The 27,815-nt window shown below is 38.9% G+C and overlaps 1 protein-coding gene across 2 annotated transcripts in view; it reads left to right on the top strand.

The window, feature by feature from the left end:
• The window catches only part of PCDH19 (protocadherin 19), a 133,821-nt gene that overhangs the window by 62,777 nt on the left and 43,229 nt on the right, over positions 1 to 27,815 (top strand). For both annotated transcript variants that reach the window (XM_045471229.1, XM_045471231.1), the window contains exon 3: positions 4,843 to 4,901. In XM_045471229.1, coding sequence (XP_045327185.1) covers positions 4,843 to 4,901 — 59 coding nt within the window. The remainder of the gene's footprint in view (positions 1 to 4,842; positions 4,902 to 27,815) is intronic.

Raw genomic sequence — 27,815 nt, 5'->3', positions numbered from 1 at the left:
CAGTGCTCATCCCAAAAGGTGCCCTCCTCAATACCCATCATCCACCCTCCCCTCCCTCCCACCCCCCATCAACCCTCAGTTTGTTCTCAGTTTTTAACAGTCTCTTATGCTTTGGCTCTCTCCCACTCTAACCTCTTTTTTTTTTTTTTCCTTCCCCTTCCCCATGGGTTTCTGTTAAGTTTCTCAGGATCCACATAAGAGTGAAACCATATGGTATCTGTCTTTCTCTGTATGGCTTATTTCACTTAGCATCACACTCTCCAGTTCCATCCACGTTGCTACAAAAGGCCAAATTTCATTTTTTCTCATTGCCACGTAGTATTCCATTGTGTATATAAACCACAATTTCTTTATCCATTCATCAGTTGATGGACATTTAGGCTCTTTCCATAATTTGGCTATTGTTGAGAGTGCTGCTATAAACATTGGGGTACAAGTGCCCCTATGCATCAGTACTCCTGTATCCCTTGGATAAATTCCTAGCAGTGCTATTGCTGGGTCATAGGGTAGGTCTATTTTTAATTTTCTGAGGAACCTCCACACTGCTTTCCAGAGTGGCTGCACCAATTTGGGATGCCATCTTCTAAATAGCTGGGCTTGCATTAGAAAACACAGCACACCGGGTCAAAGCCTGTGGTCGGTCCTTTGCTCAGGACGGTTCTCTCCTCTGGATGTACATTAGAAGGATCCTGAGAAACTTAACAGAAACCTATGGGGGAGAGGAAGGAAAAAAAAAAAAAGAGGTTAGAGTGGAAGAGAGCCAAAACATAAGACTCTTAAAAACTGAGAACCAACTGAGGGTTGATGGGGGGTGGGAGGGAGGGGAGGGTGGGTGATGGGTATTGAGGAGGGCACCTGTTGGGATGAGCACTGGGTGTTGTATGAAAACCAATTTGACAATAAACTTCATATATTGAAAAAAAAAATAAAATGTATATCCTCAGGCAAGTACTGAAACCGTCCCCCCCCCAAAAAACAGAAGTACCTGGAAAGTTTTAAACAAATACCAATGCCTGGGCCCCACTCCAGGACAGTTACCCCAGAATCTCTTGGAGTGGGACTTTGGCAACAGTATTAAAAAAAAAAACCCAAATTCCCTAGTTGATTCTAATATGCATTAGGACTGAGAACCACTGGCTTAAGACATGCAAGCTATTCATTAAGAAAAGATTATTTCTTTCTTCGGGGTGGTCTGAGTCTCACTCTTTACTCCATCTGAAGTGTGGAAAAAATATACGCTTTCAATGCACAGGAGTTGGGTTTGAGTACATGCCTTGAATCACTATGAGCAAGAACACTTGATGTCAATATACATAGACTCATAATTGGCTATCGGTAGCAAATTACCTCAGTTGTTTGGAATGTAGTATTAATGGGGCCAGAATAGTGTGTCCTGTCAATTAGAATAATTCTGTTTCATAGGTTGTTTCCAAACTCCAATTAAGTGGTTTCACAGAGACCTGAGACTGATTATAAAAACAAAAAGACAGTGGATGACTCAGTATAGCCCTATCCACTATGGGAAAATTGGTTCTAGGAATCTACCTTATGACTAGTGCTTCTAATTTCATGGAGGTGCAGCATGGGACACCTGCCTATTATGGTTTGTGCCAGTTTGGGAAATGGAATATTTACACTTGGACCCACAAAAATGAGTGGCTTAGTCTTTTAGAGTAAAAAAAAAAGGGGCGGGGGAAGAAAGATAGGAAGGTGATATAAGCTTCAGTGATACTCTCCTACCTACAGTGGCAGATCATGCCTGGCATGTTTGCCCAGGTTAACCAATCTGTATCCCAGAGAGAAGGACAGAGCACTGATAAAGTCTCCACAAGCAAGCCTTCTAGACTTATTTCTTCTTTTAACTCATTGCCTGTGAGTAGGATTCTCATGGTGAGATATATTATTCCATTAAGATCAAGAAGTAGTACAGTCACCAGGGATAGAATTTGTATGGTTTTGTTTATTTGCCCATACATAGAGTTCTGGCACAATGGCTGGAGGTCAGGTCTCCAAAGAGCTCCATATTCCATGCACATTGCACACAGGTTGGATGCCTCATATGCAAAGCTATGCAAAATATTCTACTTGAAAACTGGCTTCTTTAACATGACAGTATCTTGGGATGCTCCTCAATGCTTTTTTTTGCAAAGCCAGTATCATCACAATTTCCTTCTTTTGCTTCTGTGTGTCTATTAACTTGAAAAAATGACTTAAGTTTGGAAACTGAAATGAAATGTGTTCATGCTACTCTTTTATTGCCTGAGTGAGGTCAAATTCTCGATCCTATTTGGGGTTGTGGGTTCTGTAGAAAGCAGGGGATAAAGGATTTCCCACCATGTCTACCATGAGTCATGATAAATTCGGTTGAACTTCCCCTTTGAATTCATGTTCTATTATCCTTATTTTACATAGGAGGAAAGTGAGGCATGCATAAATGAAATAATTTACCCAAGGTTTCATGGTGAAACTAGACATTGAACTCCTGAGTACTTAATCAATTTCCTGTTTTAATTGGATAGCATGGTTTTTGGCAGGTGGGGAACTTCTACTTGTTAATAGAATATGTATTGAATATCATAGAAGAGCACATTTACACAGCATATTATGTGTTTATGTTGATATAATAAATTAATTCAAGAAATGCTTGTTGGTTGACTGACTGATGGATAACCTCTTCCAGCAATACTTCTAGCATTGTATTCCCAATGTAGCTTCAAGTTTGCCTCTTCTTCCTGTAGTTATATTTGTAACAATTTCAGCATCCATTTTATTTTATTCTATATTTTTAATTTACATCCAAATTAGCATATAGTGCAACAATGATTTCAGGAGTAGATTCCTTAATGCCCCTTACCCATTTAGCCCATCCCCCCTCCCACAACCCCTCCAGTAACCCTCTGTTCTCCATATTTAAGAGTCTCTTATGTTTTTTCCCCCTCCCTGTTTTTATATTATTTTTGCTTCCCTTCCCTTGTGTTCATCTGTTCTGTGTCTTAAAGTCCTCATATGAGAGAAATCATATGATATTTGTCTTTCTCTGACTGACCAATTTCGCTTAGCATGATACCCTCTAGTTCCATCACATAGTTGCAAATGGCAAAATTTCATTCTTTTTGATTGCTGAGTAATACTCCATTGTATATATATACCACATCTTCTTTATCCATTCATCCATCGATGGACATTTGGGCTCTTTCCATACTGTGGCTATTGTTGATAGTTCTGGTATAAACATTGGGGTGCATGTGTCCCTTCAAAACAGTATACCTGTATCCCTTGGATAAATACCTAGTAGTGCAATTGCTGGCTCATAGGGTAGTTCTATTTTTATGAACAAATTAGAAATGAACTGATCCTTTTTATTTTTTACTCTCCCACCCCATTCCTTACAACAGAACCAAAAATCACTTGTGGTTTACATTAAAGTGGATTTTAGCCTGTACATAAAAGTAGTGTGAATAGATATTATAGAGCCCATCTTCAAATGAGGGGCATGCAGAGGGCATGAGCATGCCTGAGTAAGTACAAGACAATGATGGGATTTAGATTCCTTCTCAATATTCTCTCCTCCTTTTTCCTGCTTACTTACCACCCCCCATCCCCACCTACTCTAGATACTTAGGGTCTCTACCCTAACTGTTGGCTGTTTGATGCTCATGTGGTAGTTGCATCTACTATCACCTTTCCTGTTCTCCTCTACTAAACTTTCAGTTCCTTGCAACCAAAATCTGTGTCTAAGAGCCTAGCACAGTTAATGTCTGACAGGTAGTCATCTGAAAGGAATCTGGTATTTTGGTAGCTAGACAGCTATTGTGTTTCCTTTTCCAGGCACTTTTAGTTGAAGTCATTTCAGAAGGTCCTAAGGAATGATGGGAATGGTGGGGATGGAGATGATTTCTGGTAGAAGAGCAGGAGGGTGGAGGAGATGTGTTTATGCATTTTCCAGTATATACGATGGCTCAGTCAGAATAATACTTGAGTGTTGGGAGTAAGATCCACTGTACTAGAACTTTCAGTTACTTCAGTGTCAACTTTTCCCTGCATTCCCACCTTCTAAGGCTGCTCCCTTTTGGTGCTCATGAACTGTTTTCCCATCTCATTCATCTGGCAGGTATTTTGCATTTGTTTTTGTAAAGCTGTTGCTCAGGCAGTCTACTGTAACCAGATTGGGAAGTGGTGTTTTAATGATAGGAGCTGAGACAGGGTTTGCTTGCAAGCTTCATGTTTCACATGAAAAGCTTTGGCACTCCCTGTGGACTGCCCTTCATCCAGTTTCAGGCATAATAGTTGTTTGCCTTTATATCTGTGATAAAACGAAGGCCTTCCTGCATAACTAATGCTGAGCAAAATGTCTTAAAACAAAAGGAAGTGCAGAGTTTAAATCCACAGTAGGGGATTAGCTTGTCTGCATTTCCATATCTATGGAATAAATATTTTAACATGTTAATTATGTACTACTAATAAAAATACCTTTGAACTTCCAGTCAATTTGATAGGCACAGAATTATATCCACTGGGAATGGAAAACAATTAATTTCTGTAAAGATTGTAGGTCATGTTGTATCTTCCTCTAAGTGGTTGCATGGTCAGTAGCCATCCATATTATAGGGGACGTTTGAGTAAAGTTCATCTTGGTCTGTAAGTGAGGGCTGCTTGTACAGAGCCCTCAGAGCCCTAAGCAGGTAGCAGGCATTGCTCAGGGTGTTACCCAGCTATTGCCTTGGTTTCTAATTCATTCATTGCTTCTCATCCAGTAGAAAAATTCCTCATAAGTAGGACAGTTTGGCTCTTTCCATGAATCATCTATGTAACATTTTTAATCTTTTTTTTTTCCCATTGCAGACTGAAAACTATTCCTTTGACTCCAACTATGTGAACAGCCGAGCCCATTTAATCAAAAGGTATGTTGATTCGCTTGCCTCTTTCAACAACTAAGCTTGATTTAATATATAGAGAAAAATAGATTAAATTTTTAAATGATGCCTTTGTTTTTGGATTTTAAAATAAATGCCTATCTGCTTCAAAGATATTTGAAAAATTCAGAAAAACATTAAAAAATAAAAAATCATGGTGATTCCATTACCCCAAATAATCACTGTTGGCATTTTACCATATTTCTTTACATCAAAATGTATTCATAAACACAAATTAAAAAAAATTGGGATCATATTAAAATGTAGTTTCAGTTGATGATTTTGAAATCTAATATTAGAAAACATATACTTTCACAATCATGTTCATATCAAAATTCCTGTTGCTCTTCACTTTAAATGAAGAGAGGCCTTAATGTGGAACTTTCAATGAATTTCAAGATTGCTGTTGTTTTGAAAACTTTGGAATCATTTTAAAGATATTTTAATGGAAGATAAACTAATTTCTTACCTTTTAAACAGTTTGTAGGTGAGAGAGGGAAAGAAAAGATCTTTGCATGATTCACTACTTCTTAAAATATTTGGAAGTGTTTCAAATGTAGCATTCAAAGTTAAGATTTGTGTGATTGGTTGGTCATAACTTAGTTATCCATGGAACCAAAATGTATGTGAATACAGAGCTGAATACTGCCAAGGAAGATTCCCTCTGTTGCAGTGGACACTAAGGTTCAGAAAGTCTCTAAGGAGGGAAAACTAAACAAACTGGAGAATTTACTGCACTGAAAAACCAGTACTGACTATTTAGATAATGCCTTTATTACTGCTTCATGCAAATATCCTCTTGAATGGTCTAGTTGTTATTCTTCAACTAAAATTGAACTCTGAGTGTATTTGTTAAAATAATATAAATAAAATAGAGAGGCAAGCAGTGTATGTTAGAGCTACAGTAGAGAAGATGAGAAAGTTCTATTATTTTTCTGGCTCTAATCCCATAAATTTACATCACCAAATGAGTAGGATTTGAAGAATGAACTGGCTGGCTGAACAAACAACTTCAATTCATATTTAATTTAATTCATGATGCACAGTAACTCCTGAAAACATGCTAGTTTTATCTATATTGGTCCCGAATTGCTTGTGACCTTGAGTGATGATTGTGAATTATCATTAATCAAAATGAATAGCCCAGCATTACCAGTCATAGCATAGTTTGGAATTTTTTTGAGGGGTTTGGAGGAATCCATCTCAAATATTATCTTAGCCTACAGAATAAAAACAAAAGCTAAGGAATTCAAAATTATCTGGTTAATAGGAAATAAAACGCCTCTTCTTGTGCAATGATTAGAGTAACTTTGCAGCAGAAATATACTTCATTTTCTGTTTTAGGACTGTTATTTCAAAGCTCCTTTTTAAAAATTCTGATAAAAATGATGACTTGACTTATCCTTACAGGTCCCCTGGGCTAGCTCTGGATACCTGGGAATTCTACGAACAGGTTAAACGATTAACATGAGCCTGATTTTCAGAGCATAGCAAAAAGCTAAGACCCTGGGGACCCTCACTGTCTTAGGTCAGCCCTGAATATCCAATGCACAGGCAGACAGATGAGATGAAAACTTAATGTTCAAACGTTTAGTCTACAGCAGCTTTGGGACTCACTAGGAACCTCTGATTCGGATTAGTTACTTATATGATTTTGTTTACACATGCATACACACAAATTGCACAACCTGGAATGGTTGACAGGCTTTTGGTGGAAAAATCTCCTGATGTTGCCTGAAACCCAGAATAGTGGCTTTTTACCAGGGACCACTTTGATGAAGAGGAAACATCTGAAAACTCAGGGACACATGCATTTTTGCCAGGTTCTGTTTTTGGAACCTTGAGGGATTTAGAAAACTACAAGGGCCTTGGAATTTATGGGATCAATTGAGAGTAGACAAAGAACAATACCTGGAAAGATACAGGAAATTTTGTGTGCTATGCTTTTCTGTGAACTAACCACTTTAAATGTAAAATGTATGGAAAATGCTAAGAGAGGGTGGTAACATCAGGTGATAACACCACGCAAACTGTGTTTAAATAGCTCACAGTGATGTTTGAAAGGGGTTTCACTGTATGTGGTTTCTTGAGGATCCATTTACATGCATGGAAAAAATCTCCTACCCAGTAAATTCTGAATCTTATTATCAGTTTTAATTTTGCTATCAAGTCCTATTACTTTGAATCCAATTTTGGGTGAATTTTGAGAACTTCTTTTCCTATCCATTTTATTTTCCTCTATTCACTTTCTAGTTATCCAAGGATGCTCCTTGGACCCTTATTTTTGGCATTATCTAGCAGTTGTTAACTTGTTCAGTTTATATTCAGGCTTCTTATTCTCTCTCATATCTATTTACTTTGGGTAAACTAACAGAAAAACAGAGAGCAAGGGGGTTCCCCTTAGCCCAAAGCAAGGTTAAGAAGGGGCGCCTGGGTGGCGCAGTCGGTTAAGCGTCCGACTTCAGCCAGGTCACGATCTCGCGGTCCGTGAGTTCGAGCCCCGTGTCAGGCTCTGGGCTGATGGCTCAGAGCCTGGAGCCTGTTTCCGATTCTGTGTCTCCCTCTCTCTCTGCCCCTCCCCCGTTCATGCTCTGTCTCTCTCTGTCCCAAAAATAAATAAACGTTGAAAAAAAAAATTAAAAAAAAAAATAATAAAAAAAAAAAAAGAAGGGGAAAGACTGTCTCTGTAAGGGAAAGGGAAAATATATGGCACGTAATCTTTGCACCATGGAATCTGGTGTTATATTTTTGTAGTTTGGGGGTTTTATAATATCACCTGAAACCTGCAGGTGTACCTAAGGCTTATGTCAGAATTCCATATTAACAAGCCAAGACGGTTCAGATTTTTTTTTTCTGGATGGACTTTCTTCCTGCTGTTTGTTTCCTTGCTATCTTCTGAGAGTAAGGAAAGCCAGCAGTTGCACTTTGCCCCCACTGCAACACTCTCTCTCCTCATGCTTGGTTTCTGTGTTGCTGTCTTATATCCACTCCTTAAGTGCTTTTGAAGCAATATCAAGCAGGGCATGAGGCTGTAGCTCAAAGAGAACAAAACAGGAAATGAACAAGGTACTGAAACAGTGTAGAAAGGAAAATGAACATTGGCTCCTAAATCATACATAGTGTTTTCCTTTCCCACCCAAATTGTTCTGGGGGTTTTGCAGCTCCTAGTATGATGCCTTGTCTATAACAAGTGCTGGTACATGTTTATTGAATGAATGGATGAAAGAAGTTGAGGAAAATCTCGCATTTTTTCCTTTGAAAACTAGCACTAAACTTCCCTATAAAACCAAAAATTTCTGACCTTTGATGTGCATTAGGATCACCTGGGAGGCTTGCTAAATTCAGTCTTTAGCTCCCTCCCTTGAGAATCTCCAGTTTTCATACATTCCCAGGTGACTGTGATGCAGGTAGGAGGTCCAGGAACCACTGTGGAATCATCCCTATATTCTCCAAATATAGTTACAATAATCTTTTGACTTTTACTCCCTTCTCATTCTTATTCTTACATGGCATTCCTTGGGTATGTGATGTCATCTACTAGGAAGATGTGACCTATTTCCTTTCAGATTATTTTGTCTTTTGGAAAGATTTCCAATATATTAAAGTGTAAATACGGGTCAGAATTTGAATAATTTTATTCATGAAGAATTTTCTGAGTAACTCTTATGTTCAGAGTCTTGCTCTTCAAACAAAATCTGTTTTCAAACAAATCTGTCCCTCTGTTGGCCACCAGCACAATAATAGAAACATTTGTATTTACAATACCATTGCAAAGAGGTACCCCTAGTTTATTGTCCCAGAAACATTGTTTTACAAGTCTTTCATCGCCCAAGAGGTACACATGTAATAAAGCAAGTTCAATCAGATTTTTTATGCCTGGCATCAATTGTTCTTTGTTTTGGGTGAGTAGCCATTTAGTAGGCTGTTTTACAATTTGCAGCATCTTGCTCACAGGGTCTTAAACTTCCTTTCACAAATCCATTCATTAAACCACTAAATGTCCTGACAAGATTAGAGTAAGTGGTACTTAGTTCCTCAGATGGGCAAACTGATCTTTAAGTGGCTTAACTATTCCAGGGATTGGGGGAGGGGAGTAATACCCCTTGCATATTTTCAGAGAATACATGTATTTTTTGAGCCTTTAAAAAAGTTTTTAGAAGGGAAGATGGCGGCATAGGAGGACTCTGGGCTCACCACGAGTCCTGCTGATCACTTAGATTCCACCTACACCTGTCTAAATAACCCAGAAAACCGCCAGAGGATTAGCAGAACGGAGTCTCTGGAGCCAAGCGCAGACGAGAGGCCCATGGAAGAGGGTAGGAAGGGCGGTGAGGCGGTTCGCGCTCCACAGACTGGCGGGAGGGAGCCGGGGTGGAGGCGCAGCCTGCCGGCCAAGTAGAGCCCCCGAGTCTGGCTTGCAAAAGCAGAGGGGCCGGACAGAGTGTGTTCTGACAGCAAGCGGGACTTAGCATCTGGGAGGTCATAAGTTAACAGCTCTGCTCGGAAAGCAGGAAGGCTGGAGGACAAAGGGAGGGAGAGATGCTGAGCCCCAGGATGACAGAGCTCAGTTTGGAAGGGAACAAAGGCGCTCGCCGGCGCCATCTCCCTCGCCCATCCCCCAGCCAAAATCCCAAAGGGAACCAGTTCCTGCCAGGGAACTTGCTCGCTCCACGCAAACACCCAACGCTGTGCTTCTGTGGAGCCACCCCTCTGGCAGCGGGTCTGACTCCCTCCAGCTGCCACAGGGCCCCTCCTGAAGTGGATCACCTAAGGAGAAGCAAGCTAAGCCTGTCCCTCCTGCCCCGGTGCACCTTGCCTACCCACCCCAGCTAATACACCAGATCCCCAGCACCACAAGCCTGGCAGTGTGCAAGTAGCCCAGACGGGCCATGCCACCCCACAGTGAATTCTGCCCCTAGGAGAGGGGAAGAGAAGGCACACACCAGTCTGACTGTGGCCCCATCGGTGGGCTGGGGGCAGACATCAGGTCTGACTGCGGCCCCGTCCACCAACTCCAGTTATACACCACAGCACAGGGGAAGTGCCCTGTAGGTCCTCGCCACTCCATGGACTATCCAAAATGACCAAACGGAAGAATTCCCCTCAAAAGAACTCCAGGAAATAGCAACAGCTAATGAACTGATCAAAAAGGATTTAAATAATATAACAGAGAGTGAATTTAGAATAATAGTCATAAAATTAATCACTGAGCTTGAAAACAGTATAGAGGACAGCAGAGAATCTCTTGCTACAGAGATCAAGGTATTGAGGAACAGTCAAGAGGAGCTGAAAAATGCTTTAAACGACATGCAAAATAAAATGGAAACGTCCACGGCTCGGATTGAAGAGGCAGAGGAGAGAATAGGTGAACTAGAAGATAAAATTATGGAAAAAGAGGAAGCTGAGATAAAGAGAGATAAGAAAATCCAGGAGTATGAGGGGAAAATTAGAGAACTAAGTGATACACTAAAAAGAAATAATATATGCATAATTGGTGTCCCAGAGGAGGAAGAGAGAGGGAAAGGTGCTGAAGGTGTACTTGAAGAAATAATAGCTGAGAACCTCCCTGAACTGGGGAAGGAAAAAGGCATTGAAATCCAAGAGGCACAGAGAACTCCCTTCAGACGTAACTTGAATCGATCTTCTGCACGACATATCATAGTGAAACTGGCAAAATACAAGGATAAAGAGAAAATTCTGAAAGCAACAAGGGATAAACGTGCCCTAACATATAAAGGGAGACCTATAAGACTTGTGACTGATCTCTCTTTTGAAACTTGGCAGGCCAGAAAGGCATGGCAGGAGATCTTCAGTGTGCTAAACAGAAAAAATATGCAGCCGAGAATCCTTTATCCAGCAAGTGTGTCATTTAGAATAGAAGGAGGGATAAAGGTCTTCCCAAACAAACAAAAACTGAAGGAATTTGTCACCACTAAACCAGCCCTACAAGAGATCCTAAGGGGGATCCTGTGAGACAAAGTACCAGAGACATCGCTATAAGCATAAAACATACAGACATCACAATGACTCTAAACCCGTATCTTTCTATAATAACACTGAATGTAAACGGACTAAATGCGCCAACCAAAAGACATACGGTATCAGAATGGATAAAAAAAAAAGACCCATCTACTTGTTGTCTACTGGAGACTCATTTTAGACCTGAGGACACCTTTAGATTGAGAGTGAGGGGATGGAGAACTATGTATCATGCTACTGGAAGCCAAAAGAAAGATGGAGTAGCCATATTTATATCAGACAAACTAGACTTTAAATTAAAGGCTGTAACAAGAGATGAAGAAGGGCATTATATAATAATTACAGGGTCTATCCATCAGTAGGAGCTAACAGTTATAAATGTCTATGCGCCGAATACGGGAGCCCCCAAATTTATAAAACAATTACTCATAAACATAAGCAACCTTAATGATAAGAATGTGGTAATTGCAGGGGACTTTAACACTCCACTTACAGAAATGGAGATCATCTAGACACATGGTCAATAAAGAAACAAGGGCCCTGAATGAGACATTGGATCAGATGGACTTGACAGATATATTTAGAACTCTGCATCCCAAAGCAACAGAATATACTTTCTTCTCGAGTGCACATGGAACATTCTCCAAGATAGATCATATACTGGGTCACAAAACAGCCCTTCATAAGTATACAAGAATTGAGATCCTACCATGCATACTTTCAGACCACAATGCTATGAAGCTTGAAATCAACCACAGGAAAAAGTCTGGAAAACCTCCAAAAGCATGGAGGTTAAAGAACACCCTACTAAAGAATGAGTGGGTCAGCTAGGCAATTAGAGAAGGAATAAAAAAAATATACGAAAACAAACGAAAATGAAAATACAACAATCCAAACTCTTTGGGATGCAACGAAGGCAGTCCTGAGAGGAAAATACATTGCAATCCAGACCTATCTCAAGAAACAAGACAAATCCCAAATACAAAATCTAACAGCACACCTAAAGGAAAGAGAAGCAGAACAGCAAAGGCAGCCTAAACCCAGCACAAAAAGAAAAATAATAAAGATCAGAGCAGAAATAAACAATATGGAATCTAAAAAAACTGTAGAGCAGATCAACGAAACCAAGAGTTGGTTTTTTGAAAAAATAAACAAAATTGACAAACCTCTAGCCAGGCTTCTCAAAAAGAAAAGGGAGAGGACCCAAATAGATAAAATCATGAATGAAAATAGAATTATTACAACCAATCCCTCATAGATACAAACAATTATCAGGGAATACTATGAAAAATTATATGCCAACAAATTGGACAACCTGGAAGAAATGGACAAATTCCTGAACACCCACACTCTTCCAAAACTCAATCAGGAGGAAATAGAAAGCTTGAACAGACCCATAACCAGTGAAGAAATTGAATCGGTTATCAAAAATCTCCCAACAAATAAGAGTCCAGGACCAGATGGCTTCCCAGGGGAGTTCTACCAGACGTTTAAAGCAGAAATAATACCTATCCTTCTCAAGCTATTCCCAGAAATAGAAAGGGAAGGAAAACTTCCAGGCTCATTCTATGAAGCCAGTATTACTTTGATTCCTAAACCAGACAGAGACCCAGTCAAAAAAGAGAACTACAGGCCAATATCCCTGATGAATATGGATGCAAAAATTCTCAATAAGATACTAGAAAATCAAATTCAACAGCATATAAAAAGAATGATTCACCATGATCAAGTGGGATTCATTCCTGGGATGCAGGGCTGGTTCAACATTCGCAAATCAATGAACGTGATACATCACATTAATAAAATAAAAGAGAAGAACCATATGATCCTGTCAATCGATGCAGAAAAGGCCTTTGACAAAATCCAGCACCCTTTCTTAATAAAAACCCTTGAGAAAGTCAGGATAGAAGAAACATACTTAAAGATCATAAAGGCCATTTATGAAAAGCCCACAGCTAACATCATCCTCAATGGGGAAAAACTGAGAGCTTTTTCCCTGAGATCAGGAACACGACAGGGATGCCCACTCTCACCGCTGTTGTTTAACATAGTGTTGGAAATTCTAGCATCAGCAATCAGATAACAAAAGGAAATCAAAGGCATTAAAATTGGCAAAGATGAGGTCAAGCTTTCACTTTTTGCAGATGACATGATACTATACATGGAAAATCCAATAGACTCCACCAAAAGTCTGCCAGAACTGATACATGAATTCAGCAAAGTTGCAGGATACAAAATCAATGTACAGAAATCAGTTGCATTCTTATACACTAACAATGAAGCAACAGAAAGACAAATAAAGAAACTGATCCCATTCACAATTGCACCAAGAAGCATAAAATACCTAGGAATAAATCTAACCAAAGATGTAAAAGATCTGTATGCTGAAAACTATAGAAAGCTTATGAAGGTAACTGAAGAAGATATAAAGAAATGGAAAGACATTCCCTGCTCATGGATTGGAAGAATAAATATTGTCAAAATGTCAATACTACCCAAAGCTATCTACACATTCAATGCAATCCCAATCAAAATTGCACCAGCATTCTTCTCGAAACTAGAACAAGCAATCCTAAAATTCATATGTAACCACAAAAGGCCCTGAATAGCCAAAGTAATTTTGAAGAAGAAGACCAAAGCAGGAGGCATCACAATCCCAGACTTTAGCCTCTACTACAAAGCTGTAATCATCAAGACAGCATGGTATTGGCACAAAAACAGACACATAGACCAATGGAATAGAATAGAAACCCCAGAACTAGACCCACAAACGTATGGCCAACTCATCTTTGACAAAGCAGGAAAGAACATCCAATGGAAAAAAGACAGCCTCTTTAACAAATGGTGCTGGGAGAACTGGACAGCAACATGCAGAAGGTTGAAACTAGACCACTTTCTCACACCATTCACAAAAATAAACTCAAAATGGAGAAAGGACCTGAATGTGAGACAGGAAACCATCCAAACCCTAGAGGAGAAAGCAGGAAAAGACCTCTCTGACCTCACCCGTAGCAATCTCTTACTCGACACATCCCCAAAGGCAAGGGAATTAAAGGCAAAAATGAATTAGTGGGACCTTATGAAGATAAAAAGCTTCTGCACAGCAAAGGAAACAACCAACAAAACTGAAAGGCAACCAACGGAATGGGAAAAGATATTTGCAAATGACATATCGGACAAAGGGCTAGTACCCAAAAACTATAAAGATCTCACCAAACTCCCCACCCAAAAAACAAATAACCCAGTGAAGAAATGGGCAAAAAACATGAATAGACACTTCTCTAAAGAAGACATCCGATGGCCAACAGGCACATGAAAAGATGCTCAATGTCGCTCCTTATGAGGGAAATACAAATCTAAGCCACACTCAGATATCACCTCACGCCAGTCAGAGTGGCCAAAATGAACAAATCAGGAGACTATAGATGCTGGAGAGGATGTGGAGAAACGGGAACCCTCTTGCACTGTTGGTGGGAATGAAAACTGGTGCAGCCACTCTGGAAAACAGTGTGGAGGTTCCTCAGAAAATTAAAAATAGACCTACCCTATGACCCAGCAATAGCACTGCTAGGAATTTACCCAAGGGATACAGGAGTGCTGATGCATAGGGGCACTTGTACCCCAATGTTTATAGCAGCACTCTCAACAATAGCCAAGTTATGGAAAGAGCCTAAATGTCCATCAACTGATGAATGGATAAAGAAATTGTGGTGTATATACACAATGGAGTACCACAGGGCAATGAGAAAGAACGAAATATGGCCCTTCGTAGCAACATGGATGGAACTGGAGAGTGTGATGCTAAATGAAATAAGCCATACAGAGAAAGACAAATAACATATGTTTTCACTCTTATGTGGATCCTGAGAAACTTAACAGAAACCCATGGGGGAGGGGAAGGAAAGGAAAAAAGAGGTTAGAGTGGGAGAGAGCCAAAACATAAGAGACTCTTAAAAACTGAGAACAAACAGGGTTCATGGACGTGGGAGGGAGGGGAGGGTGGGTGATGGGTATTGAGGAGGGCACCTTTTGGGATGAGCACTGGGTGTTGTATGGAAACCAATTCGACAATAAATTTCATATATTGAAAAAAAAGTTTTTAGTATTTTTAATCATAATTCCAATAAAATTAATATACAGTGTTATATTAATTTTAGGTGTACAATATAGTGACTCAACAATTCTCTACTCAGTGCTCATCATGCTAAGTGTACTCTTTTTTTTTCAATTTTGTTTTTAAAATTTACATTCAAATTAGTTAGCATATAGTGCAAAAATGCTTTCGGGAGTAGATTCCTTAGTGCTCCTTACCCATTTAGCCCATCTCCCCTCCCACACCCCCTCCAGTAATCCTCTGTATGTTCTCCATATTAATGAGTCTCTTATGTTTTGTTCCCCTCTCTGTTTTTATATTATTTTTGTTTCCCTTCCATTATGTCCATCTGTTTTTTCTCTTAAAGTCCTCATGTGAGTGAAGTCATATGATATTTGTCTTTCTCTGACTAATTTCACTTAGCATAATGCCCTCCAGTTCCATCCACGTAGTTGCAAATGGCAAGATTTCATTCTTTTTGATTGCCAAATGATACTCCACTGCATATATATACCAAATCTTCTTTATCCATTCATCCATCAATGGACATTTGGGTTCTTTCCATGCTGTGGCTATTGTTGATAGTGCTGCTATAAACATTGGGGTGCATGCGTCCCTTCAAAACAGTATACCTGTATCCCTTGGATAAATACCTAGTAGTGCAATTGCTGGGTTGTAGGGTACTTCTATTTTTAACTTTTTGAGGAATCTTCATACTATTTTCCAGAGTGGCTGCACCAGGTTGCATTCCCACCAAGAGTGTGAATGAGATCCCCTTTCTCTGCATCCTCGCCAACGTCTGTTGTTGCTTGAGTTGTTAAAGTTAGCAATTGTGACAGGTATAAGGTGGTATCTCATGGTGGTTTTGATTTGTATTTCCCTGATGATAAGTGATGCTGAGCATTTTTTCATGTGTCAGTTGGCCATCTGCATGTTTTCTTTGGAGAAGTGTCTATTCATGTCTTTTGCCCATTTCTTCACTGGATTATTTTTTCTGTGTGTGTTGAGTTGGGTAAGTTCTTTATAGATTTTGGATACTAACTCTTTATCTCACATGTCATTTGCAAATATCTTCTCCAATTCTGTTGGTTGCCTTTAGTTTTGCTGATTGTTTCCTTCATTGTGCAGAAAATTTTATTTTGATGAAGTCCCAGTAGTTCATTTTTGCTTTTGTTTCCCTTGCCTCCAGAGACGTTTTGTATAAGAAGTTGCTGTAGGCAAGATCAAAGAGGAAGAGGTTTTTGCCTGCTTTCTCCTCGAGGATTTTGATGGCTTCTTGTCTGACACTGAGGTTTTTCGTCCATTTTGAGTTTATTTTTGTGTATGGTGTAAGAAAATGGTACAGGTTCATTCTTCTGCATGTCGCTGTCCAGTTTTCCCAGCACCACTTGCTGAAGAGACTGTCTTTATTCCATTGGATATTCTTTCCAGCTTTGTCAAAGATTGGTTGGTCATACATTTGTGGTTCCATTTCTGGGTTCTCTATTCTATTCCATTGATCTGAGTGTCTGTTCTTGTGCCAGTACCATACTGTCTTGATGATTACAGCTTTGTAATACATTTTGAAGTCTGGGATTGTGATGCCTCCAGCCTTAGTTTTCTTTTTCAAGATTGCTTTGGCTATTTGGGGTCTTTTCTGGTTCCATACAAATTTTAGGATTGTTTGTTCTAGCTCTGTGAATAATGCTGGTGTTATTTTGATAGGGATAGCATTGAATATGTAGATTGCTTGGGGTAGTATAGACATTTTAACAATATTCTTTTAGTTCATGAACATGTAATGTCTTTCCATTTCTTTGTGTTGTCCTCAGTTTCTTTCATCAGTATTTTAGTTTTCAGAGTACAGGTCATTCACCTCTTTGGTTAGGTTTTTTTCCTAGGTATCTTATGCTAAGTATTTTTTGGTGAAATTATAATTAGGATTGTTTTCTTAATTTCTCTTTCTGCTCCTTCATTACTGGTGTATTAAAATACAATAGATTTTATACATTTTCCTGTATCCTAGATTGCTTTGGGTAGTATCAACATTTTAACAAAATTTGTTCTTCATATCCAGGATCATGGAATCTTTTTCCATTTTTTTGTGTCTTCTTCAATTTCTGTCATAAGCTTTCTATTTAGTTTTCAGTGTATAGATTTTTCACCTGTTTGGTTAGGTTTATTCCTAGGTATTTTATGTTTTTTGGTACAACTGTAAATGGGATTGATTCTTTGATTTCTCTTTCTGTCACTTCATTGTTGGTATATAGGAATGCAACCAATTTCTGTGCATTGATTTTATATCCTGAAACATTGCTGAGTTCATGAATCAATTCTAGAAGTTTTTTGGTGGAATCTTTTTGGTTTTCCATATAGAGTATCATGTCATCTGTGATGTGTGAAAGTTTGACCTCCTCCTGGCCAATTTGGATGCCTTTTGTTTATTTGTGTTGTCTGATTGCAGAGGCTAAGACTTCCAATACTATGTTGAATAACAGTGGTGAGAGTGGACATCCCTGTCTTGTTCCCGGCCTTAGGGGGAAAGCTCTCAGTTTTTCTCCATTGAGGATGATATTAGCATTGGGTCGTTCATATATGGCTTTTATGATCTCGAGGTATGCTCCTTCTATCCTTACTTTCTTGAGGGTTTTTATCAAGAAAGGATGCTGTATTTTGTCAATGCTTTCTCTGCATCTATTGAGAGGATCATATGGGTTTTGTGCTTTCTTTTATTGATGTGATGAATCACGTTAATTGTTTTGTGGATACTGAAACAGCCCTGCATCCCAGGTATAAATCCCACTTGGTTGTGGTGAATAATTTTGTTAATGTATTGTTGGATCCAGTTTGCTAATATCTTGTTGAGGATTTTTGCATCCATGTTCATCACGGAAATTATAGTTCTCCTTTTTAGTGTGGTCTCTGTCTGGTTTTAGAATCAAGGTAATGCTGGCTTCATAGAAAGAGTTTGGAAGTTTTCCTTCCATTTCTATTTTTTGGAACAGTTTCAAGAGAATAGGTGTTAACTCTTGATTAAATGTTTGGTAGAATTCCCCTGGAGGGCCATCTGGACCTGGACTCTTGCTTTTTGGCAGATTTTTGATTACTAATTCGATTTCCTTACTGGTTATGGGTGTGTTCAAATTTTCTATTTCTTCCTGTTTCAGTTTTGGTAGTGTATATGTTTCCAGGAATTTGTCCATTTCTTCCAGATTACCCATTTTATTGGCATATAATTGCTGATAATATTCTGTTGTTATAGTTTTTATTTCTGTTGTGCTCATAGTGATCCCTTCCATCCTTGATTTTATTTATTTGGGTCCTTTCCTTCTTCCTCTTGGTCAAACTGGCTAGTGGTTTATCAATTTTGTCAATTGTTTCAAAGAACCAGCTTCTGGTTTCATTGATCTGTTCTACTGTTTTTTTTTGTTTCAATAGCATTATTTTCTGCTCTAATCTTTATTATTTCCTGTCTTCTGCTGGTTTTGGGCTTTATTTGCTGTTCTTTTTCCAGCTCCTTAAGGCATAAGGTTAGGTTGTGTATCTGAGATCTTTCTTCCTTCTTTAGGAAGGCCTGGATTGCTATATACTTTCCTCTTATGACCGCCTTTGCTGCATCCCAGAGGTTTTGGGTTGTGTTTTTATCATTTCCATTGGCTTACATGAATTTTTTAATTTCCTCTTTAACTTCTTGGTTAGCCCATTCATTCTTTAGTAGGATTTTCTTCAGTCTCCAAGTATTTGTTACCTTTCCACACTTTTTCTTGTGGTTGATTTCGAGTTTCATAGTGTTGTGGTCTGAAAATATGCACGGTATGATCTCAATCTTTTTCAACTTACTTAGGGCTGATTTGTGTCCCAGTATATGGTCTATTCTGGAGAATGTTCCATGTGCACTGGAGAAGAATGTATATTCTGCTGCTTTAGGATGAAATGTTCTGAATATATCTGTTAAGTCCATCTGGTCCAGTGTGTCATTCAAAGCCATTGTTTCCTTGTTGATTTTTTGATTAGATGATCTGTCCATTGTTGTGAGTGGGGTGTTGAAGTCTCCTACTATTATGGTAATACTATCTATGAGTTTCTTTATGTTTGTGATTAATTGATTTATATATTTGGGTGCTTCCACATTTGGCGCATAAATGTTTACAATCGTTAGGTCTTCTTTGTCTATAGAACTCTTGATTATGATATAATGCCCTTCTGCATATCTTGACACAGTCTTTATTTTAAAGTCTAGATTGTCTGATATAAGTATGGCAACTCTGGCTTTCTTCTGTTGACCATTAGCATGATAGATGGTTTTCCATCCCCTTATTTTCAATCTGAAGATGTCTTTAGGTCTAAAGTAGGTCTCTTGTACACAGCATATAGATGGATCTTGGTTTCTTATCCATTCTGTTACCCTATGTCTTTTGATTGGAGTATTGAGTCCATTGATGTTTAGAGTGAGTACTGAAAGATATGAATTTATTGCCTTTATGATGCCTGTAGAGTTGGAGTTTCTGGTGGTGTTCTCTGGTCCTTTCTAATCCTTTTTTGCTTTTGGTCTTTTTGTTTTTGTTTTTCATATTTTCACCCCTCAGAAAGTCCCCCTTAAAATTTCTTGCAGGGCTGGTTTAGTGGTCATAAACTCCTTTAAGTTTTGTTTTTCTGGGAATCTTTTTATCTCTCCTTCTATTTTAATGACAGCTTCGCTGGATAAAGAATTATTGGCTGCATATTTTTCTGATTCAGCACATTGAATATATCCTGCCACTCCTTTCTGGCCTGCCAAGTTTCTGTGGATGTTCTGCTGCAAACCTGCTGTGTCTTCCCTTGTAGGTTAAGGACCTTTTTTCCCTTGCTGCTTTCATGATTCTCTCCTTGCCTGAGTATATTGTGAATTTGACTGTGAAATGCCTTGTTGATGCTTGTTTTTTGTTGACCCTAATGGGAGTCATCTGTGCTTTCTGGATTTTGATATATGTGGCTTTCCCCAGGTTAAGAAAGTTTTCTGCTATGATTTCTTCACATAACCCTTCTACCCCTATTTCTCTCTCTTCCTCTTTTGGGACCCCTATGATTCTGATGTTGTTCCTTTTTAATAAGTCACTGATTTCTGTAATTCTTAAATCGTGCTCTTTTGCCTTACTCTCCCTCTTTTTTTTATGCTTCATTATTCTCTATAAGTTTGTCCTCTATATTGCTGATGCTCTGCTCTTCCTTCTCCATCATTGCCACTATGGCATCCTTTGAGATCACAGCTTAGTTATAGCATTATTTTTTTTTATCTCATCCTGACTAGTTTTTACTTCTTTTATCTCTGCAGAAAGGGATTCTAATCTATTTTCGACTCCAGCTAGTATTCTTATTATTGTGATTCTACATTCTGGTTCAGACATCTTGTTTGTATCTGTGTTGGTTAAATCCCTGGCTGTTGTTTCTTCCTGCTCTTTCTTTTGGGGTGAATTCTTTCATTTCGTCATTTTGAAGGGAGAAAAGGAATTAATGATGTAGAAAAACTTAAAATTAAAATTAAAATTAAAAAATGTTAAAATTAAAAAATTAAACACACACACACACACAAAGTCGAATAAATGATGCTAGATCCTAGGTGTGTTTTGCTCTGGGTGTTGAAAGTGGCTTGATGGATTAGAGATAAAAGGGGGAAAAAAGAAAAAAAAGGAAATCGTTTGAAAATTTGAAAAAAATGAATACACTGAAGTAGACTAAAATGAAATGATGGAAGTAAAATAGAATTTGAAAAAAAATTACAGAAAAGTAAAACATATAGTAGAAAAATATTAAATAAAAGTGATTTTAATAAAATTAAAAATAAAAATGAATTTTTTCTCTTTATGCTGAATTCTGTGCTTTAGGTTGTGCAGATTGTTGTGTTAAACCTCAGATCAGTTTTCTAGGTGTGCAGGATGATTTAGTGTTGTTCTGGCTGTATTTCATGGATGTGGGACAAAAAATTTCCACGCTATTCCACCATCTTGGCTCCCTCCCATGCTAAGTGTACTCTTAATCTCCATCACTTATTTCACCCATGTTCCCACCCACATCTCCTCTGGTAACCATCAGGTTGTTCTCTATATTTAAGAGTCTCTTTCTTGGTTTGCCTCTTTCTGTCTCTGTCTCTTTGTCTCTCTTTTTGTTTTGTTTCTTAATTATGTGAGCGAAATCATATGTTATTTGTCTTTCTCTGACCTATTTCATTTAGCATTATACTCTCTAGATCCATACATATTGTTGAAAATGGGAATATTTATTTCTATTTTTATGGCCGAATAATATTCCACTATATATATCCTGCTTCTCCTTTATCCATTCATTAATTGATGAACACTTGGGCTGCTTCCATAACTTGGCTATTGTACGTAAATAATGCTGCAGTAAACATAGAGTTGCATATGGCCTTTTGAATTGGTGTTTCTGTATTTGGGGGTAAATACCAAGGGATGTGATTACTGAAATTAATAGGGTAGTTCTATTTTTACTTTTTTGAGGAACCTCCATACTGTTTTCCACAGTGGCTGTACCAGTTTGCATTCCCACCAACAGTGCACGAGGATTGACTTTTCTCCACATCCTCACCAACACCTGTTGTTTCTTATGTTGCGGATTTTAGCCAAGAATACCTGACATTTTAAACTCGCATTACCAGTCCTGTAGATCCTAGTATTCAATCCTTCACTGTATTATTATTCCTCTCACTTCTGCATAAAAAACAGAAGCTCTGAGATGGTTTGTAATATTCAGATGCATATAAAAAAGAATGATCCCACTTTAAAAAGGCAGATCCAAAACCAATTGGGAGAAGCTAAATAGATATCCCTGGCATCCAAATCACTGCAATTAAACATTATATTTATCTTGAAGCTTTTGAGAAGCCAAGGCAAAATTATAAGTACACCAGGGTATACAGTTCTCATTTTTCATTTAAGGAAGGACACACACTTGACAGGAGAATTTCTTTTCCTGTTCCTGAATTTTCAGAGAAATTAACATAGTTCAGGGTGTGACTGTAGTTTATAGAAGACATTGAAATATTATTTAAATATATATTTCCTTTATTTAAAATATGAAATTTATTGTCAAATTGGTTTCCATAAAACACCCACTGCTCATCCCAATAGGTGACCTCCTCAATGCCCATCACCCACTTTCCCCTCCCTCCCACCCCGGTCAACCTTCAGTTTATTCTCAGGTATTTTTAATATGAAATTTATTGTCAAATTGGTTTCCATACAACACACAGTGCTCATTGCAACAGGCGCCCACCTCAGTACCCATCACCCACCCTCCCCTCCCTCCCACCCCCCATCCACCCTCAGTTTGTTCTCAGTTTTTAAGAGTATTTTATGCTTTGGCTCTCTCCCACTCTAACCTCTTTTTTTTTGTCCCCTCCCCCATAGAATTCTGCTAAGTTTCTCAGGATCCATATGAGAGTGAAAACATATGGTATCTGTCTTTCTCTGTATGACTTATTTCACTTAGCATCACACTCCAGTTCCGTCCACGTTGCCACAAAAGGCCATATTTCATTCTTTCTCATTGCCAAGTAGTATTCCATTGTGCATATACACCACAATTTATTTATCCATGCATCAGTTGATGGACATTTAGGCTCTTTCCATAATTTGACTATTGTTGAGAGTGTTGCTATAAACATTAGGGTACAAGTGCCCCTATGCATCAGCACTCCTGTATCCCTTGGGTAAATTCCTAGCAGTGGTATTGCTGGGTCATAGGGTAGGTCAATTTTTAATTTTCTGAGGAACCACCACACTGTTTTCCAGAGTGGCTACACCAGTTTGCATTACCATCAACCGTGCAAGAGGGTTCCCATTTCTCCACATTCTCTCCAGCATCTATAGTCTCCCGATTTGTTCATTTTAGCCACTCTGACTGGCGTGAGGTGGTATCTCAGTGTGGTTTTGATTTGTATTTCCCTGATGACGAGCGACGTTGAGAATCTTTTCATGTGTCTGTTGGCCATCTGGATGTCTTCTTTAGAGAAGTGTCTATTCATGTTTTCTGCCCTTTTCTTCACTGGATTATTTGTTTTTCTGATGTGGAGTTGGTGAGCTCTTTATAGATTATGGATACTAGCCCTTTGTCCGATATGTCATTTGCAAATATCTTTTCCAATTCCGTTGGTTGCCTTTTAGTTTCGTTGATTGTTTCCTTTGCTGTGCAGAAGCTTTTTATCTTCATAAGGTCCCAATAGTTCATTTTTGCTTTTAATTCCCTTGCCTTTGGGGATGTGTCAAGTAAGAAATTGCTGCGGCTGAGGTCAGAGAGGTCTTTTCCTGCTTTCTCCACTAGGGTTTTGATGGTTTCCTGTCTCACATTCAGGTCCTTTCTCCATTTTGAGTTCGTTTTTGTGAATAGTGTAAGAAAGTGGTCTAGTTTCATCCTTCTGCATGTTGCTGGCCACTTTTCCCAGCACCATTTGTTAAAGAGACTGTCTTTTTTCTATTGGATATTCTTTCCTGCTTTGTCAAAGATTAGTTGGCCATATGTTTGTGGGTCTAGTTCTGGGGTTTCTATTCTATTCCATTGGTCGATGTGTCTGTTTTTGTGTCAATACCATGCTGTCTTGTTGACTACAGCTTTGTAGTAGAGGCTAAAGTCTGGGATTGTGATGCTCCTGCTTTGGTCTTCTTCTTCAAAATTACCTTGGCTATTCGGGGTCTTTTGTGGTTCCATACAAATTTTAGGATTACTTGTTCTAGCTTTGAGAAGAATGCTGGTACAATTTTGATTGGGATTGCTTTGAATGTGTAGATAGCTTTGGGTAGTATTGACATTTTGACAATATTTATTCTTCCAATCCATGAGCAGGGAATGTCTTTCCATTTCTTTATATCTTCTTCAGTTACCTTCATAAGCTTTCTATAGTTTTCAGCATACAGATCTTTTACATTGGTTAGGTTTATTCCTAGGTATTTTATGTTTCTTGGTGCAATTGTGAATGGGATCAGTTTCTTTATTTCTCTTTCTGTTGCTTCATTATTAGTGTATAAGAATGCAACTGATTTCTGTACATTGATTCTGTATCCTGCAACTTTGCTGAATTCATGTATCAATTCTAGCAGACTTTTGGTGGAGTCTATCGGATTTTCCATGTATAATATCATGTCATCTGCAAAAAGGGAAAGCTTGACTTCATCTTTGCCCATTTTGATGCCTTTTATTTCCTTTTGTTGTCTGATTGCTGATGCTAGAACTTCCAACACTATGTTAAACAGCAGCGGTGAGAATGGACATCCTTGACGTGTTCCTCATCTCAGGGAGAAAGCTCTCAGTCTTTCCCCATTGAGGATGATATTAGCTGTGGGCTTTTCATAAATGGCTTTTATGATATTTAAGTATGTTCCGTCTATCCTGACTTTCTCGAGGGTTTTTATTAAGAAAGGATGCTGAATTTTGTCAAATGCTTTTTCTGCATCGATTGACAGGATCATATGGTTCTTCTCTTTTTTTTTGTTAATGTGATGTATCGGGTTGGTTGATTTGCGAATGTTGAACCAGCCCTGCATCCCAGGAAGGAATCCCACTTGATCATGGTGAATCATTCTTTTTATAAGCTGTTGAATTTGATTTGCTAGTATCTTATTGAGAATTTTTGCATCCATATTCATCAGGGATATTGGCCTTTAGTTCTCTTTTATACTAGGTCTCTGTCTGGTTTAGGAATCAAAGTAATACTGGCTTCATAGAATGAGTCTGGAAGTTTTCCTTCTCTTTCTATCTGTTGGAACAGCTTGAGAAGGATAGGTATTATTTCTTCTTTAAATGTCTGGTGGAATTCCCCAGGGAAGCCATGTGGCCTGGACTCTTATTTGTTGGGAGATTTTTGATGACTGATTCAGTTTCTTCGCTGGTTATGGGTCTGTTCAAACTTTCTATTTCTTCCTTTTTGAGTTTTGGGAGTGTGTAGGTGTTTAGGAATTTGTCCATTTCTTCCAGGTTGTCCAGTTTGTTGGTATATAATTTTTCATAGTATTCCCTGATAATTGGTTGTATTTCTGAGGGATTGGTTATCATAATTCCATTTTCATTCATGATTTTATCCATTTGGGTCCTCTCCCTTTTCTTTTTGAGAAGCCTGGATAGAAGTTTATCAATTTTGTTTATTTTTTCAAAAAACCATCTCTTGGCTTCATTGATCTGCTCTACAATTTTTTAGATTCTATATTGTTTATTTCTGCTCTGATCTTTATTATTTCTCTTCTTCTGCTGGGTTTGGGGTGTCTTTGCTCTCCTGCTTCTCTTTCCTTTAGGTGTGCTGTTAGATTTTGTATTTGGAATTTTTCATGTTTCTTGAGATAGGCCTGGATTGCAATGTATTTTCCTCTCAAGACTGCCTTCGCTGCATCCCAAAGCGTTTGGATTGTCGTCTTTTCATTTTCATTTGTTTCCATATATTTCTTAATTTCTTCTCTAATTGCCTGGTTGACCCACTCATTCTTTAGTAGGGTGTTCTTTAACCTCCACGCTTTTGGAGGTTTTCCACTTTTTCCTGTTTTTGATTTCAAGCTTCATAGCATTGTGGTCTGAAAGTATGCATGGTAGGATCTCAATTCTTGTATACTTATGAAGGGCTGTTTTGCGACCCAGTATGTGATCTATCTTGGAGAATGTTCCTTGTGCACTCGAGAAGAAAGTATATTCTGTTGCTTTGGGATGCAGAGTTCTAAATATATCTGTCAAGTCCATCTGATCCAATGTATCATTCAGGGCCCCTGTTTCTTTTTTGATCCTGTGTCTACATGACCTATTCATTTCTGTAAGAGGAGTATTAAAATCCCCTGCAATTACCACATTCTTATCAATAAGCATGCTTATCTTTGTAATTGTTTTATATATTTGGGGTTCCCATATTCGGTGCATTGACATTTATAATTTTTAGCTTTTCTTGATGGATAGACCCTGTAATTATTATGTAATGCCCTTCTTCATCTCTTGTTACAGCCGTTAATTTACAGTCTAGTTTTTCTGCTATAAGTATGGCTATTCCAGCTTTCTTTTGACTTCTAGTAGCATGATAGATAGTTCTCCATTCCATCACTTTCAATCTGAAGGTGTCCTCAGGTCTAAAATGTGTCTCTTGTAGACAGCAAATAGATGGGTCTTTTTTTTTTTTAACCATTCTGATACCCTATGTCTTTTGGTTGGCACATTTAGTCCATTTACATTCAGTGTTATTATAGAAAGATACGGGTTTAGAGTGATTGTGATGTCTGTAGGTTTCATGCTTGTAGTGATGTCTCTGGTACCTTGTCTCACAGGATCCCCCTTAGGATCTCTTGTAGGACTGGTTTAGTGGTGAGGAATTCCTTCAGTTTTTGTTTTTTGGGAAGACCTTTATCTCTACTTTTATTCTCAATGACAGACTTGCTGGGTAAAGGATTCTCAGCTGCATTTTTTTCTGTTCATCACATTGAAGATACCCTGCCATTCCTTTCTTGCCTGCCAAGTTTCAGTAGATAAATCCATCACTAGTCTTATCGATCTCCCTTTGTATGTTAGAGCATGTTTATCCCTAGCTGCTTTCAGAATTTTCTGTTTATCCTTGTATTTTGTCAGTTTGACTATGATATGTCATGGAGAAGATCGATTCAAGTTACGTCTAAAGGGAGTTCTCTGTGCCTCTTGATTGCATCACTTAATTCTCTAATTCTCCCCCTCATACTGCTGGATATTTTTTATCTCTCTTTTTCTCAGCTTCCTCTCTTTCCATAATCTTACCTTCTAATGCACCTATTCTCTCCTCTGCCTCTTCAATCCCTGCTGTAGTCGACTCCATTTTATTTTGCACCTCATTTGTAGCCTTTTTTAGCTTCTCATGACTATTTTTTAGTCCTTTGATCTCTGTAGCATGGATTCTCTGCTGTCCTCTATGCTTTTATCAAGCCCAGCAATTAATTTGATGACTATTATTCTAAATTCCTGCTCCATTATATTGCTTATATCGTTTTTTGGTCAATTTGTTAGCTGTCGCTATTTCCTGGATTTTTTTTTGAGGAGAATTCTTCCATTTAATTATTTTGGGTATTCCCTGGGGTGGCTCCAAACTGCAGGACATTTCTCCTGTGCTTTCTGGAGAAATGTGTTGGTGTGCAGGGCCGCAGTCAGACCAGATGTCTGTTCCCACCCCATCGCTGGGGCCACAGTCAGACTGGTGTGTACCTTACCTTCCCCTCTGTCAGGGGCAGGACTCACTATGGAGTGGTGTGTCCCCTGTCTGGGCTACTTGCACACTGCCAGGCTTGTGGTGCTTGATCATTTTGATCTGACTAAGGGCGTATTAACCGGGGTGGATCTGCAAGGTGCACAGGGGCAGGAGGGGCAGGCTTAGCTCGCATTGCCGTGGTGGTCCTCTGCAGGATGGGCCCTGCAGCACTGGGAGGGAGGCATGCCCATTGGAGGGATGGATCCACAGAAGCACAGCTTGGGAGTTTGCATGGTGCGAGCAAGTTAGGTGACAGGAACTGTTTCCCTTTGGAAATTGGGCTGGGGGATGGGAGAGGGAAATGGCACTTGCCAGTGCCTTTGTTCCCCTGCTGTGCTGATCTCTGTCTTCCAGGGCTCAACAACTCTTCCTTCAGGCATTCTCTCATCCTCCCTGCTCTCTGAGAGCAGAACTATTGACTCTTAACATTCCAGATGTTAAGTCCAGCTGGCTGTCAAAACTCATGGAGTCCGGCCCCTCCGCTTTTGCAAGCCAGACTTTGGGAGCTCTGCCTTGACTGATGGGCTGCCCCTCCACTGCCCTAGCTCCCTCCGGCCAGTTCGTGTAGCACACACCACCTCTCTGCCCTTCCTACCCTCTTCTGTGAGCTTCTTTTCTACAC

The sequence above is a fragment of the Leopardus geoffroyi genome, chromosome X, assembly GCF_018350155.1.
Source record: "Leopardus geoffroyi isolate Oge1 chromosome X, O.geoffroyi_Oge1_pat1.0, whole genome shotgun sequence".
Lineage (NCBI taxonomy): Eukaryota > Metazoa > Chordata > Mammalia > Carnivora > Felidae > Leopardus > Leopardus geoffroyi.
The sequence above is the reverse complement of the archived record's forward strand: the minus strand, read 5'-3'. Positions and strand labels throughout refer to the sequence as shown.